Source organism: Pyrgilauda ruficollis, unplaced genomic scaffold, assembly GCF_017590135.1.
Source record: "Pyrgilauda ruficollis isolate IOZ18807 unplaced genomic scaffold, ASM1759013v1 scaffold1, whole genome shotgun sequence".
Lineage (NCBI taxonomy): Eukaryota > Metazoa > Chordata > Aves > Passeriformes > Passeridae > Pyrgilauda > Pyrgilauda ruficollis.
Window position 1 is genome coordinate 18,109,138 of NW_024508100.1, and position 15,308 is coordinate 18,124,445.

The window sequence follows — 15,308 nt, forward strand, 5'->3', positions numbered from 1 at the left end:
AACAGACAGACACGGTGAAGACACAGTAACAATCATCCCCTTCTCACTAGGTACAAAGTCCCAGTGGAAAGTGGTGGCCATACTAAAAGTTTTTAGATCTCATAAATGAATTTTTGGACATGTTTAGTGGCTGAAAAAGAAGGAAGGTGATCTTGATCATTTCTGAGAAACATGCAATGTCAAGCTGCAAGAACAACAAATTGAAGGGCTGCTTTATCATAGTGAACATACTCAAAATCAGTATTTCTCTGTGTAAAGATGACATCATTTCCAAAATCAATTATAGTAACATTCTCACTTAAAAGGAGGGGGAAAAAAAAAAAAAAAAAGCTAGAATGACATAGGAGGCATCCTTTCTATAGCCTATCAAATAAGAACAATAATAAGGAAAAAGAAAATCAACATGGCTACACTGCACAGAGAAGTCTGCTATTAGGCATCACTCTCCAAAGAGCATGGAGCCACATCCAAAAAACTGTAAACAGGAAACAGCATAAACTCTGGCAAATTGAAAGTAAATCCTTGATGAAGCATGGGCAATAGCTTCAAAATGAAGTTATTAAAAGCATACTAACTAAACATCTTCACCAAAGACTGCAGAAGCAGGAAGCCTTCCAGACCCTTTCTGAATGGCTGAGAGACAGATTTATTCCAGGAGGTCTGAAGAGGTTTCTTAAAGGACCGTTAAGTGACATTAAAAAAAAAAAAAATTAGTGAAGCAAGCAGGAAGAAAATTATTAAAGATTTTGCAATCTTAATTACAAAAGGTGGTAACCCATCTATGACTTTTACAAAAATTTAGACATTATATACCAAATACTAATTATTCTATTACTGCAATCTGTCCACACGCAGATTGAAGACAGCAAATGTGAAAGAAACCAAAGGGTCTGAAGAGGAACAATGTGCCTCTCATAACAACATCTGATTTGGAATGGGCAAACAGGTTGAAATAGAACAGTAACGACAACAAAGAGATGACACTACTGAAAAATAAGTGACGGAAATGCGCCTATGAACTTTACATAATGGGAAGTTTTATCTAAGAAAAAATAACTTTTAGCAGACCCAGAAGTTCATCAGTAAAATGCATTAGGTTCCCAAAAAATTTCCAACAAAGTCTTATACCCGAGGACCTTAAAATGAAAATTTTGTTGTGAATTAATTATTAACTAAAACATAGGGGGAAATGGCTGGAAATAAATGATTTTCACAAGAAAGGGAACAAAATAAACCTGCAGATGAAGTCAGAAAGGAATCTCTGACATTTAATATTTGAATAATTATTACAAAATGAACTGAGCAGTGTGTATAAAATTTACTGAGGAAGTCAGATGTAACATTATAATTAAGAATTGCAGAAAAGTGCCATGCTACAGAATTGTTATGATATGAAATGGAAGAAATTCAGATTAAGGAGAGGTTTTCCCACCAGCATTAATGCTGCATGTACAGTATTTGACAGTATACCACCTAAACTTATTCAAGAAAAACACTGATGTTAACATGAATGTTTTCCAAAACTGCCAGCTCAGTGCTCAGAAATAATGGAAGAGACAGACAGAAGGTTTCAGAATAAGAAAAAAGTTATCATCAAGTATGTAACACAGTTCAAACTCTGAATGCCATTCAAAATCAGATGTTCTGGTGAGTGGCACATTGCTCCTAAGTCTGGTCACCTTAGTTCCAACAGGACAGAGAACATCCAGACAAGAATGATCAGCAGTATGTAACAATCAATTTGTGTGGAAGTTAATCAGGTGATTCTTTAGAACATAAAACAAAGAATTGGAGAAGATATGGCATTAATATTTATTAAATACAAATGAGTCAAAGAATAGTCATTATTTTACGTAATCCAAGATCTATATCCAGTCAAATTATCAGACAAGTTAAAATCAAACAACTGAAGTTATTTTTCCCAAACACGCAATAAACTTTAATTTACTGATGCATATGCCATGGAGGCTTATAAAGTGCAAATAAATTCAAGAAAGGACTTAATAAATACATGGAATAAAGTTGTGTTGAAAGTTATTATGAGCATGGGACAGCAGACTTAAGAAATCCTCAAATCACAAATCGTTGGAAGCCAAAACTGATGACGGTGAGAATTATAATGGATTACAGTGACCTTTGGCTTAAACACGTGTGACCATTCTTATGTTCTTACAATGTAACTAACTGTGTTTATCACAAGTCAATGACCCTATTTGCTTGACAACACTTGACTGATGCCACCATAATATGGAATTTTCATTAAGATGTTCTCATAAGAGAATAATTTTCTTCCCATCAGTATTCTCATTAATAGTCAGCTCTGAAGATTCTCTGATTCTGTGGCTTCGGGTTTTTTTTATTTTACTTTTAGTAAGGTATACTAGAAGCAGGTCACTGCTGAAAATACAATATGAACACTTACCCGTTTGTCCAGCGTTCTTTCCCTCACAAAGCCAAGCAGCTGGTCGTTGACTAAAGAGAGATCTCTCTTGCCCGCAGTGATAATTGTAACAATAACATCATGTCGAATGGCTTCTTCTGGGTCGTGTGATCTCACCTTCAAATAGTCTGTCACAAGCAGCAACAATGAGAAGCTTGGCTTTTTTATGTAGGTGTAATGTGTTCTGATTTATTACTAATGTTCAATCAATTAAATGTCAGTCACATATCACAACCATGTAATCTATTAAATATAGTTACCCACAGGAAACGTCTGTTGCAATGTTTTCTATGTTAAAGTTTTATAAAACAATTAGATAACTAAATATCAGAAGAATACAGGAGTGATAGCTTTTATGATACCCTCATTTGCAAGAAGCAATAAAGTGAAATGAAGTTGACTAGAATATATTGTAAGTAAAGGGGGTGTGAGAGAATAAGAAGAAACAAAAAGAGAAGAAACTCTCATTCCCAAAGAGTGAAAAATGTAAATAAAAAATCAGAAATCTTGACAATTGTTGTAGAATAGCTTGCATCGAAAAACAAAAGTATTTTCAGTTAAGCCTGAAAATCTTCTCATAGTTAAAATGATAGTAGAGAAAGAAGCAACTTCATAGTTTAGATCAGCAAAAAGGCATTTTCTGAGCTCAGTGGAACAGAGTAGTGGGGAACTCTGTTACTGGTTTTGAAAATAAGTCAGGATGTTGCACCAATATTTGCTTTGGCTCACCCAAAATTTCTTTAGAACTTGAAATTACTCTAAAATTCATTCTGCAATGGGTAGCTTCTTAATGACTCAGTCTGAACAAAGTCCACACAAAACCACACACTCCTCCTCTTTCTAACTCATCTTCACTCACTTCACACAACTAGCACTCATCTTCAACAGAAATCATTTACTCAGCAGATACCTCTTCCATCCCTTATCAAGCACTGGACTTAGTACATTTCAGAACTAAACTGCTATATACAAAAATAGTTATACAGTTCCTTGCTCATTTTGTAGATTATTCTAAACTCCTTTAAGAGCATCTCACCAGTGAGGTCTTTTGCTAAGTCTGGATGGTTCATTAAACAATGACTGGCGAATTTCACACTCTCTAATCTCACAGGGACATGGATATCATTGAACCTAGAGGGATAGAAGATAATGAATGTTAATTTTTAATTAGCTTTGCAAATCAGTATTATTCTCTATGTAGTAACATGTTGATAGCATGTTCTGTTAACTATTAGAATACTTTTAGATGGCAAAAGTAGAGAATTTATATGTTTTGAACTTATCTTCATAATGTGCCTCATACAAATATTTGTTATTTCTTGTGAAATTCAGTCAGGACTACAATTAAAGAATGAATATAGTGTATGTGGATAAAATGTTGACCCAACGGATTTTGCTCACTGATTTCTGAACACAGTTCTCCGTAGAATGTTGATTGTGTGTGTGTGTGCACACATGCACACAAAATTATAGAAATGTAAACTGGCATCAACAGGAACTATTTAAAAATATTCTCTTTTTAAAAAATTATGAACTTCTACATTTATATAAAAGTATCTCTTCACTCAGAAAGGTAAATGCCAAGCAAAACAGAGCTGCAGATACAGCTGAACAGTATGAAGTTTCAGACAATGCTGGCATAGCTATTGTGTAAATTCTGCTATGCATATAATGTGCTATTTAACTTATACAGCCATAGCTGATAGCAATAGAGTCTTTCAGGTTTCCTTCTAAAATATAACCGTATGCAGTTTTCTGCTTTGACGATTTAATAAGGAACTCGTTCAAATACAAACGGTTACATTCTCTAAAAAGGCAATGAAAAATGCAATACTGTCAGAAAACAGAAAAAAAGAACATTTAAAAAGAACAGACATTCAGAATTCTATCCCATTCCTCTTACCGCCCAAGAAAGCACTGCCAAAGAGGTCGATTTTGCGTGGCCAGATCAGAATCTTTGGAGCCAAAGAGTTTAGCCAGAAGTCGAACAACAGCCAAACGCTCTTCTCCATCATTGCTCTAAAATCAAAACAAGAAAAAGGAACTGTAAATATTTTATCTGTAATACCTTTGTAATAATTTTCTGGTTTTTTGAACAGTTAGATTGAAAACTGAGTTTGAAAGTATTTCTGGTAATCCTCATTCTCTCTAATTACCTGATAGGATTCATACGAGGCAAAATATATAAATACCTATTAAGCTAATGTATTACAGACACTGAATAGATGGCTGGGCTTTCAAAGAACCCTCTTTTTCAGCAATAAAAACCCGTACACAGTACTCTAATATATATTTGACAATATAAACAACTAATGATTTGTTTTAAAATATTCTTAAGACTATTTTATGTGTGTGGAAAAGACACCAATTAAGATGTTATAAACACATGTGCACGAATGAGCGCCACATGTAATTTCACCTAATACCTATTTCTTGATTACTTTTGTTTGTTGAAACCATAGCCTACATGTACATCCACACATGCAAAATTATTTCTCTTGTCCACTTACAGTCTTAGGAAAGACAAACAGCTTTTTAATTAAAATCCCCACAGACTTCCAAATCAGGGAAAATTAACTATTTTCAAGGATTCAAATCAGTCAGCTAACTTATTGCTGGCAATAACAAATCTGATAAAATATTAGGAAATACTTCCCCTATTATTAAAGCATTATTTTATAAAAGAAAATTCTGCAAATCAATACTGAAGCTAACACATTTGCATTTCATAAGACAAGCCAACCACAGCCTAATTGCTTTATAAATTTTGGGTGTAATCCAAAGATGAAGTACATAAAGCTTTTGCATTAGACTGCATTAATTTATCATTACAATGATTATATATATTTTGTGTGCATAATACATGTTTCCAAGCACAATAAGCACATAATTCCATACTAATTTCCAATATCCTTTCTTTAATATTATATTTACCTTCAAAATAAAGCAATAAATATAGAATTTTTATTCCCCTAGTAGAACATTTATTAAATCTACAGTTATGCACTCTTAATAAAAAAAAATTTAAACAAAAATTTTTAACAAAACATTTAACAAAAATTTTACTGATTGTCCAAAGCTACACTGTAACCCACCTTCAGCTTGAATTCCAGTTGTGGCATGACAGACAGCAGTAAGTGAGGATCTATGGCAAAAAGCTCTTGTATCAAATCAAACACATGTTCTGATAAGTCACTTACTGAAGACTTTCCCAGTACCAGAACCTGGTTAAAAAACTAAAATACAAACAATATTATGTAGTATATTTTCCTTCATTAATGCAGACATTATTTTAAAAAATTCTTTTAACACAGTATCATTAATGGTTTTATACTAATGGAAGGCATTCAAAGCACAATTTCTTCATTACATCAAAGCATTTCACCCTTACAATTTTGGTTCAAGCAAATTACAAACATCCTTCCCAGCTGAGTTTTATTAATTCTATCAAGATAATTTCAAATCTCAGTAACAATCAAATTGTCATGTATTAAACTATCTCCCAAGCAAAATTTACAAGTAATAAAAGAATCATTAACTTAAAATGCATATTCATCCAGCAGAACATTGACCAAAAAAATTAGTAGTTTTAAAAAATTTTCTTATACTTGAAACTCAATCCAACTGAAGATCACCAAATAGTGAAAAGAAAGGTTCTCTGCTTCAAATCCATTTTAAAGAATGTCAGATGTCTTTATGTTATGTCTTGAAATATTTGATGGCTAATGTATCAAGGTCATTAGTGATCTAATAGAAACAAAGCAAAGCAGTCTAAATTATGAATTATTTATTTTTGAATTTACATAAAGTATATTAAAATTTAATATTTCCTATTAGATATTGTGAGTTAATATCATTTAAGCAGTGCAAATGCAATAGCAAAAAAAGCTATTACACACTTGAAAAAGAAAGTAAGGAGAATAGTATTAAATTTACTCAAAGGTTACTTAATGAACTATCCTGTTTCCACATATGACTAATTACAAAGCTTAAAAAAACAGGGGAATGTGGTAACTGTTAGCCAGACTCCTTGAGCTTTTAAATACTTACTGATTAATCTTTTATCAAATCTGCCTAATTCCCTTTTAAACTACTCTGAATTTTATTAATTCTATTGGCTTCAGCACCAAGGAAAGGCAATAGCAGAATGGATCAGAACACATTCAAAGACTGCAGGAGCTGTATTAATATGCAGAATATACAGAACTCACATTCAACAAGAAGGAATTTTAATTTGAAGGAAGCCTTGCAAAAAGCATAGTTCTTTTACTCTTTATGACTACAAGTCACAGCAAGTTTAGGAGAGGAAAAAAAATCAAGCCAAGAGCCGGTAGCTTGAAATGCTTCATCCTAAAGCTTGGTACGAAATAAGGCTGTCTGGTTGCTGGACATATGAACTATTAATGATTCCTTTTGTTGTAACAAGATTTTTGGTGGTCACCTATTTTCACACCCTAGATTTAGGCTTAACATTAGACTGAGATAGATAAAAATTAATTTCTTCTTTGCTTATTTGAAATATTCCACATGCTTAACAACCAAGCCAACAATATCCTATTTGGAAAAAATTGTAGTAGCTTCTATAAACAACATTTAAAAGAATAAAAACACCCATCAAATCTCCAATAAGTCAAGACAGTAACAAGAACACAGTACTTGCAGGTAACATGGATTAATTTACATACATTGGCAATACACGGTTCAATGGTCTGGACGGTCCTTTTCAACAGGACTTTTGCAAGATCAAACGCTTGTTTGTTAAGGTTCTGAAATGAAGAAAATATAATAAAATTTTATAGAGTTTTCACACACAGTATTGAAGAAACATTATCATACCTCCATACTCTGAAAATTACTGTGCACCAAATTTGGCACTGAAAAATGAATGAATTTAAATTAATATTTAAATGTGGTTTTGTTTGCCCCTCATATTAAAGATACACTCTGTAGCAAGCTCAGCCTTGTCTGGAGAGTAAAACTCTGACTTCTCCACAGACTGTATCATACGCTCTGAGACAGCCCACAATGAGACTACAGAAAGCACCTACACTTGGGCAGAGTCAGCAGTTAACCTTCCAAGTAAGCATTTGATTGTAACATGACAAATCTGAACATTGTTTATATTGCTCTTAAGCAAGAAAAAGAATGTAATTGTATATCTGAAAAATCTGACTGTCCAAGTCTCTACAAATCCCATATGCAGTATCTCGTATCATCTAAGGATTAATGCAGCTTGGATGGGAAAAAATAACAGATATGGATGAGCTGATTGCCCTGAAAACTACAAATCACTGCAGACAAAATGCAGGTAAAGACTAGGGATGACTGATTCTTGGAAATATGGTATTTGGCAAATCTACACTGAGAACAACTCTCTCATGTTTTTTTAACTAATGAAATGACAAAGACAGTTCATCAACAGAGAGTAAAGACAAACAAGGTGGCCAAAGGCTCAAACAAATATCTCCTCAATCACCAAAGCACTAAGCTGATGTCTCATTGTAGAAGACAGACATATTTGTATTAATTCTTTCCAAAAAATATCCCAATACTTTCTTCTCAAACCGACCATGATTAAAACATTTTTGACTGGTATGCAGGCATTAAACTAAAGGACTGTGAATCTCTAACTTGAAAATACATTTTCTATGAAACTTCAATACAGCTTCTTCCACACAACCAAAGCAATAACCCAAATACACACAGAAACACAGAACACAATACCAAAGAACCAAACACCAAAACGGCCTAGAAAAGTAATATATAACTTAATAAGAACTTAACTTTTTAAATTTTAAAAGAAATAATCAACTGTTTCAACTATTAGGAGAAAAGCAACCCTGTCTGGATAACCCATGCTGTAGAACATGCAGTAGAAAATACAGATTTTTAACACATGAAAATGTTTTTAAGGAATAACTTATGAAGAAAAATCTTCACTGAATAACGCTACTTTTAAAGTTAATAAAAAGAACTAGAGTATGAGGCCACAGGTCAAAATGTGACATGCTACTGCTATGGAAAACCTGTATTTACTAGATGAGTCACATTAGCACACACAATGTACAATGTGTGTGAGAACAACGTACACCACACCATCACTTTACTAAGAACAGATGCACAAATTAATATAATCCAGATTCAGAGGTAGACTGTATATCATGTCTAATAAAAAAAACCCACCTCAGACCGCATTATTCAAACCACATTATTTCAGCTTCTTTACAAGGACAAACTTCCATGGTATTTTTCTTATGTCATAGCAGAGAATGACTGGTATTTAACTGCTTTGCACAGACCTATAAGTATTGCTATTGCATGCATTCTACAAGAAAATCAACCATGTTCTTAAGGCTACAGTGCTTCTGATTTACACATGTAAAGGCAAGCAATATAATCACAGAATTTTCTTGGAGATCTGTTCATGAAAGGAGAACATAGTTACAACAGTCAAACTCCCGTAGGCAGATCAACAGAAGAACTTTCTGGTTGTTTTTTTTTTTTTCTTTTTGTGAACTACCATTGTAAAGCAGTCATTTAAGTGCTGTTGTTAAAGGAAACAAAGAAAGTAACACAGACTGATATACTGACCAAATTATAATACTGAGCACTGCCTACAGGACATTTTTTGCTCAGTCATGACCAAGAGCCAGTAAGAGTGGCACCAATCCTCTATGTGATAACTAAACATGCATTACAACCCAATATTTACACCAAGTTTGTATCCCTCTTTATCAGAGCCTTGCTTGAGAATTTTCTTCATTAGGCAAAACTATAAGAATGTTAATGTTAAAGGATCATATTCACTTTTACTTTGCCCAAATCAAACAGTCACAACACAATGTTAAGCTGTACAAGGTTTTACTGGGCCTTTGTACCCTCAGAGCAATGCCCACCATTGTTAACAGCATCAACTCAGATCACCACCCTCTACTTCCATTCCTTGTATCTACTTGCCTGTAATTCATCAGAAGCAATTCACAAAGAACAGTGCATTTTCACAAGGACACTTGTTACAAGAGGCTCCCTGTGTCAGCAGTTTCAGTAAGACATTATCTCATTGCTGTCAATAAAAATGATTTGATAGAACAGCATTCCTGTGTCATGATTATGACAGAAGGAATGCAAACTCATCTCAGACAACAGATACTTTTATAAGCTTGATGAGATTTCATAGGTAAATGACAATGGCCATACTAATATTGATTTAATTATGTAATCATGGATGGACGTGCCTTAATTTTTGTAATTATTTTAAATTAACAACTGAGCAAACAAACACATACTTAGTAATCAGAATGCAGTTCATCTCTTACTAATAACTGAAACTTACAGTACTCCATAATATTTTTGATAAGTACAAGTGTTTCAGCAAGGGAATTTTCTTGGCCAGTGTAAGACATCACCAGCCTGCACCTCATTTTGCTTTATTTCACAGCTAAAGGAGTTGTGTTTATTCACTTTTTAACTTTATTAAGGCATTATAGTGAAGGTACTTTAAAAGCTCAACTGCAGACCCAGTGATCCCCTCTTCAAGGAACATACAATTCCTCTAGGAAGGGGAGTGTGTGTGTGTTCTGTGTCACTTTGCTCCTTACAAGTGAATTAAATGAAGAAAGACAATGGAAGGGGTGGGAAGCACAACTAGGAAGGTGCAGCAAAGTCTGACTGACAAGCTGAGGAGAACAGCAACGCACCACCTGAAGTCTCAGGAATATCTTTCCCCTGGCCCCCTTCTTTTAAATTCAAAAATATTTAATATCTTCTCTATTTTAAAAAAACCCAACATATCCCAAAAGTGAAACAACCAACTACCTACAATCCTCAAGATATGTTTTCCTATTACATTTGCTTCAAAACACTTTATGTTTCAGTACAGAGATCCTGAGGTGGCACAGTCTCTCTGTATCAAATAATTTAGACACAGCTGATCAACAGCACCAGGTAATTCCCAAATGAATGTGAGAAAACAGAACAGTCACAATAGCTAAAGTGTATAAAGAGATAAACAACATGCAAAAGGCAGTAAGAATTACTGTCATTTTAACAGTACACTATGATAATATTTTACTTGGCAGACCTTGTGTGCAGGAATGAGGTTAATCAAAATTGAGTCCAGCAGCTCCTGAGTTACTCCATCGCCTTCCATGATGATAGAACTCATCAAATCCAGCATGTGCATTTGTACCTTCTGGTTGTGGCTATTACTAGGATCATAAAGAACATTTTCAATATTAAATTCTCCAACTCTGACAAATACTAACAGTACAATCAAGAAACAACATCAAATGTTGTCCATTTGACACTCCACATCTCAAAACTATTTTATGCGCCTTTCTTCTCTTATAGAAATGTTCAAAAATCTAGAACAACCTAGCTCTGCTTTAAGACAATCAAAATAAAAAAGGACAGTAACAACCAATACAAAAATGCAGACAAACTAATAGGAATAAAATATACTGCTCTAACATGGACAACAAATTTTAAAACATCTACTTTCAGACACACACCCCTCTGTAATGTCAGCAGTTCACATTCATTTGCTTTCCTGGTAGCTCCTCATTTAGGGAAATAAAGAATTCTGTTCAGACATATTTATCTGTAGACTATGCAATGATTCAGTCTACCCCCAAACCTAATGATATTTTGACAGTTAATATAATGGAAATTATTCAACTTACTTGATAACTGAAAAAAGAGTCCTAAAAAGCTGAATAAAAATGTCATTGCAATCTTCCAACTCAAAGCAGATGTTGTAAGATTTGACCCAAGCTAAATTCTAAAACAAAAATTAGGATATTTAGACTAGTACAACTTCACATTAAGTATTATAAATATAATCATGCTAGCTATGGCATTTTTTTTCTATTTAAGGAAAAATAATATACAATAGATGTAAATGGTTTGGGAAAAGAGACTGGATATTTGCTTTGCATATAAAGAGCTCCTGACAGAGAGGCTTTGCAAGATATATCCAGAAAAAGCTAAATACAGAATGATCTGATTTCTTAAGTATGATATCCAATTGACAGAACTTGTTAATATAGTAAGACTTTTTTTTTTCTTCATGCTATGAAACAATACGATTTTAAACATAATGTTTTAAACATCAAATATCTTGTTTACAAATGAGATACTATTTCTAAAAGCACATTGAACCCCACCACTCAGTTCTTGTCAAGAGTATGGTTTTGCAATGTTTTTAATGCAAAAATCTTACACTCCTCCTCCCATCACCAATATAGGCACATTTGCATTTTAATCAGCATTTGAGATTTTTTCTCTTGATAAAAAAACCCCAATGCATGGAATTGTATGACAAAGGCTAAATTTTAATAAATACCAATTGTTTAAACATGTCCTCAACTACAGATTAACAAACTTATTAAACACAAACAGCATTATAAGTACTAAAAGAAGCAACTCACTAAACTTTAATGGTGTGATTTACAGAATAAAACAAATTTGCCAGGCATACTGCACATCAGGAGAACAACTGATTACACTTCTTAAGTTTACAAAGCTACTACCATCTACTGAAAGTTACAACTATTGTGTTACCTCTAACAAGTAAAAGTATCTGTTAAATTGAGGGCTCTTCGTGTCCTCCAAGCCTTTTAATTGTCTTGTAATAAACAAGAATATGTCCTGTCAAAAAACAAAGTTTACAAGCTTGATTCAGCAGAAAGAGAAATTACAATCCTTTAGTAGTGACATCTATCCACATTTTCAAACTCATAATGTGAGAACATCAGATTGTCTTTTTTAGGCACTGATAGAAAGCTATCACCAACACAGATACTGGCCATCTAGCATTCCTTTACATATCTCTGGCCCTTAAGTATTATGCTGACTTACAGGATTAAAGCAATTTCTCTTTAATACAACTAAAAATCAGTATCCATGGGAATAAAACCATTTTTCTGTTAGTTTTGGGGGTTTTGTTTGGGGGGGAGGGGGGGTACTGTTTGGTTTGTTTGGATTTTTTTGGGTTGGGTTTTTTTTGAAGGGGTGGTTTATATTTTCTTCAGTAAGAACAAGGTAGGAGAAAAGCCTTTATCTTATGAGGTATTTTTACCTTAAGTTTGTCATGGGAAGTATATGGAGCTTCAGGAGCATAGATACGAAAGATATCAGCCAAGCAACATGCTACAAGGAGGCGCACATCTTTATTGGGATTCCTGAGGAAGAATTCAGAAGCAAGGTGCAAGGCTAATGGGAGATACTGCTGCTTCTCATCTTCTGAGTCCTGGTCCATATCCATGAAGGTTTTTACCACCATCTGAAAAACACCAGAAAAAAAAAAAACCTGAGTTCTTTCTGCTTTTATTCCTTATTACTAAACAAGACTTTTTTAAAGGATGCAGTGCTATCAGTACATGTTCTGCTGCATAATCACAATTAGTACTTGAATTTTTTTGTTAGGACAAATATCAGTATAAGAGAAGTGTTAACTTGATACTTAAAAGGTTTGTTGAACTCGGTATTTTAGCTTATGACACTGAAAACCATGTTGCATGTAGTTCTGCTTATTTAGTCAATCTTGACCTGAGGAATAGCACAGAAACTGCTGTGCACAGGTGAGGTTGGAGATGGCAGCTCTCTTCCTCAAAGCAGTCCCATGCAATTCCACGTGAGGACTCACCTCAGTATGAATGGTGTGAGGGGCTGTAAGCCATCTGGCCTAACACATGGCTACAGTACAATACAGCTGCTTCAGAACTGTGCCAGGACTACAGGAGCCTAAGAAGCCACCCTTAACACTCTGCCTTTATTGAGGCACAGACATCACAAAGTACTTCACATATGCACAATCTTTCTATCTAGTTTAAACAAACTAGATACTGGATAATTTAATCCTTCATGTAAAATAAGTCTTAACTCAGCAGATCTCTCTTTCTGCATATTTAGAGCTGCATCTTTAGCCTTATTAACATAATGTAATAAATTAACCACATGGTTTCCTTGTTTCTTCCAGCACAGCTAAGAACTACTAATTCCTATGAAATGCCACCAAATTAGTTTATTTTTATTATACAACCCCATTTAATTGAAACTTCTCAACATAATGATTTCGCAAAACTGAAAGTAAGAATTTCATCTGAAGAAATAAAAAGTTGCAGATTTAACTTTTAGAATAGTGTTTGTTAAAAGATGAGAATGACTTCTAGGATGTCAGCACAGAATGGGTGGACATGCCAGAGACTCTCAGAATGACCTTAGTGAAATCAGTCTTTGTGTTCCATTCCTCCATGTCACTTGAGCATCGTTAGAGTTTTAACTGTGAAGGACAGCCACACTGTATACCAACAGGATTTGGTATGCCCACTACAGACACAGCATACACAGCGCAGACAATGAAAAGATACCAGAGAGAACAAGGAATGATAAATATTGATGGGTCAAAATTCACCTCTAAAATAATAATAGTAAAACACAAAAGAAGACTGAGCTCACACAGCTAATAAATACATCTCTTACTCTAACCAGAATTTTTTTGTTATGGTGTAATTCAAATGATTCTAGGGTTGCTTCTCCATTATTAAGCACAGCCATGCTTCCAATATGAAAGCGCTGTGCTTCAGCTTTCTTTCCTTCCTGAGTTTTGAAATACAGTTTTAAATTCAGATCTTATAAATTAAATGTTTGACAGCAACTTCTCCTACAGTACATTACTTAAAAATCCTCCTCTGTTCCCAGAAATGCACAAGTATAACCTAATTTGCCACAAAGACAAAAAAGAGGAGACGAGAGAAGAGAAAAACCCGACACAACAATAAAGAGAAAAAAAGAGAACTTTACATCTACAGCCCAGAAAAACACAAATTGTACCTTATTGGTCTCTCTGCTTAAAAATATTCTTAAGCTATGTTTTAAAGCCCTAGCTGAAAGCAGAAAGCCACTCTTCTACTGACAACTCAGGTCTGCTTGTTACAGGGCCATTTGTTGCTGTGTCCTGGGGTGCATCAGGCACAGCATCACCAGCTGGTCAAGGGAGGGGATTGTCCTGCTCTACACTGGGGTAGCCTCCCCTAGAGTCCTGGATATAGCCAAAAATTGATGAAATTGAAAACCTAAAATAAACTCTATAGAGTCAAAAGGCTAAAGTCCAAATAATTTCATGTTTTGAATGTCCAAACTGGAAACCACTCATTATCACACTAAGACAGTTTTTATTCTCAAAAAATGTGATCGAACTGTAACAGGAACTCACTACGTTTTCAGACTGCAGTAGTACTGTCTAACTGATGTCTGGCTATACAGTTGAAACCATCTTGAACACTAATATTCATTAATATAAAAAGCATACAGACTTAGCAGCTTTCACAACAAAAAATCTGTTACTGTACTCTGTGCACGAAGCAAGAGACAGAAAAATATTCTTTAATAATAATAATGTAACATCATCCATTCCTTTCCAAACAATTAAGCAGTCAATTTAAATACTAATTCTAGCAAATGTAAACAGAATACAGCTATGCACATTTATGATTAAATTCATTCTGCATCACTTTTGATTGAATGCATCTCCATTAATTTGTCAGATACTGGTACTTTAGTTAGTTTGAGAAAATAAAGTATTACAACTATTCTAGAAATTGACATTATTGCCACTTTTACCACAGTACCCTGAAATTCTAATTATCAGAGCAAAATTTTACTCTCCCAGGCTCTGCAAACCAGTAAGTGAAATGACAGGATTATAACATTGAAGCAATGCAAATGTCTTCATTCAAACTAGCGAGAGCAGCTAAATGAAGACTGCTAAAGTCACTCTCAGCGTATTAGGAACATACTGAAACCTGGAAAGTTTAAGCTTTCAGGAAGGTGTTCATCTGATTTTATCAACCATGCAGCAAGCAAGCCT

At 34.2% G+C, this 15,308-nt stretch overlaps 1 protein-coding gene across 2 annotated transcripts in view; it reads right to left on the reverse strand.

Moving 5' to 3' along the window:
- PDS5A (PDS5 cohesin associated factor A) overlaps nucleotides 1-15,308 on the reverse strand; it is a 78,160-nt gene that overhangs the window by 34,745 nt on the left and 28,107 nt on the right. For both annotated transcript variants that reach the window (XM_041470425.1, XM_041470501.1), the window contains exons 3-11: nucleotides 12,519-12,722; nucleotides 12,002-12,088; nucleotides 11,122-11,219; nucleotides 10,521-10,647; nucleotides 7,126-7,206; nucleotides 5,536-5,676; nucleotides 4,344-4,459; nucleotides 3,477-3,571; nucleotides 2,423-2,568 (exon numbers count right to left, since the gene is read on the reverse strand). In XM_041470425.1, the coding sequence (XP_041326359.1) occupies nucleotides 2,423-2,568; nucleotides 3,477-3,571; nucleotides 4,344-4,459; nucleotides 5,536-5,676; nucleotides 7,126-7,206; nucleotides 10,521-10,647; nucleotides 11,122-11,219; nucleotides 12,002-12,088; nucleotides 12,519-12,722 (1,095 nt within the window). The remainder of the gene's footprint in view (nucleotides 1-2,422; nucleotides 2,569-3,476; nucleotides 3,572-4,343; nucleotides 4,460-5,535; nucleotides 5,677-7,125; nucleotides 7,207-10,520; nucleotides 10,648-11,121; nucleotides 11,220-12,001; nucleotides 12,089-12,518; nucleotides 12,723-15,308) is intronic.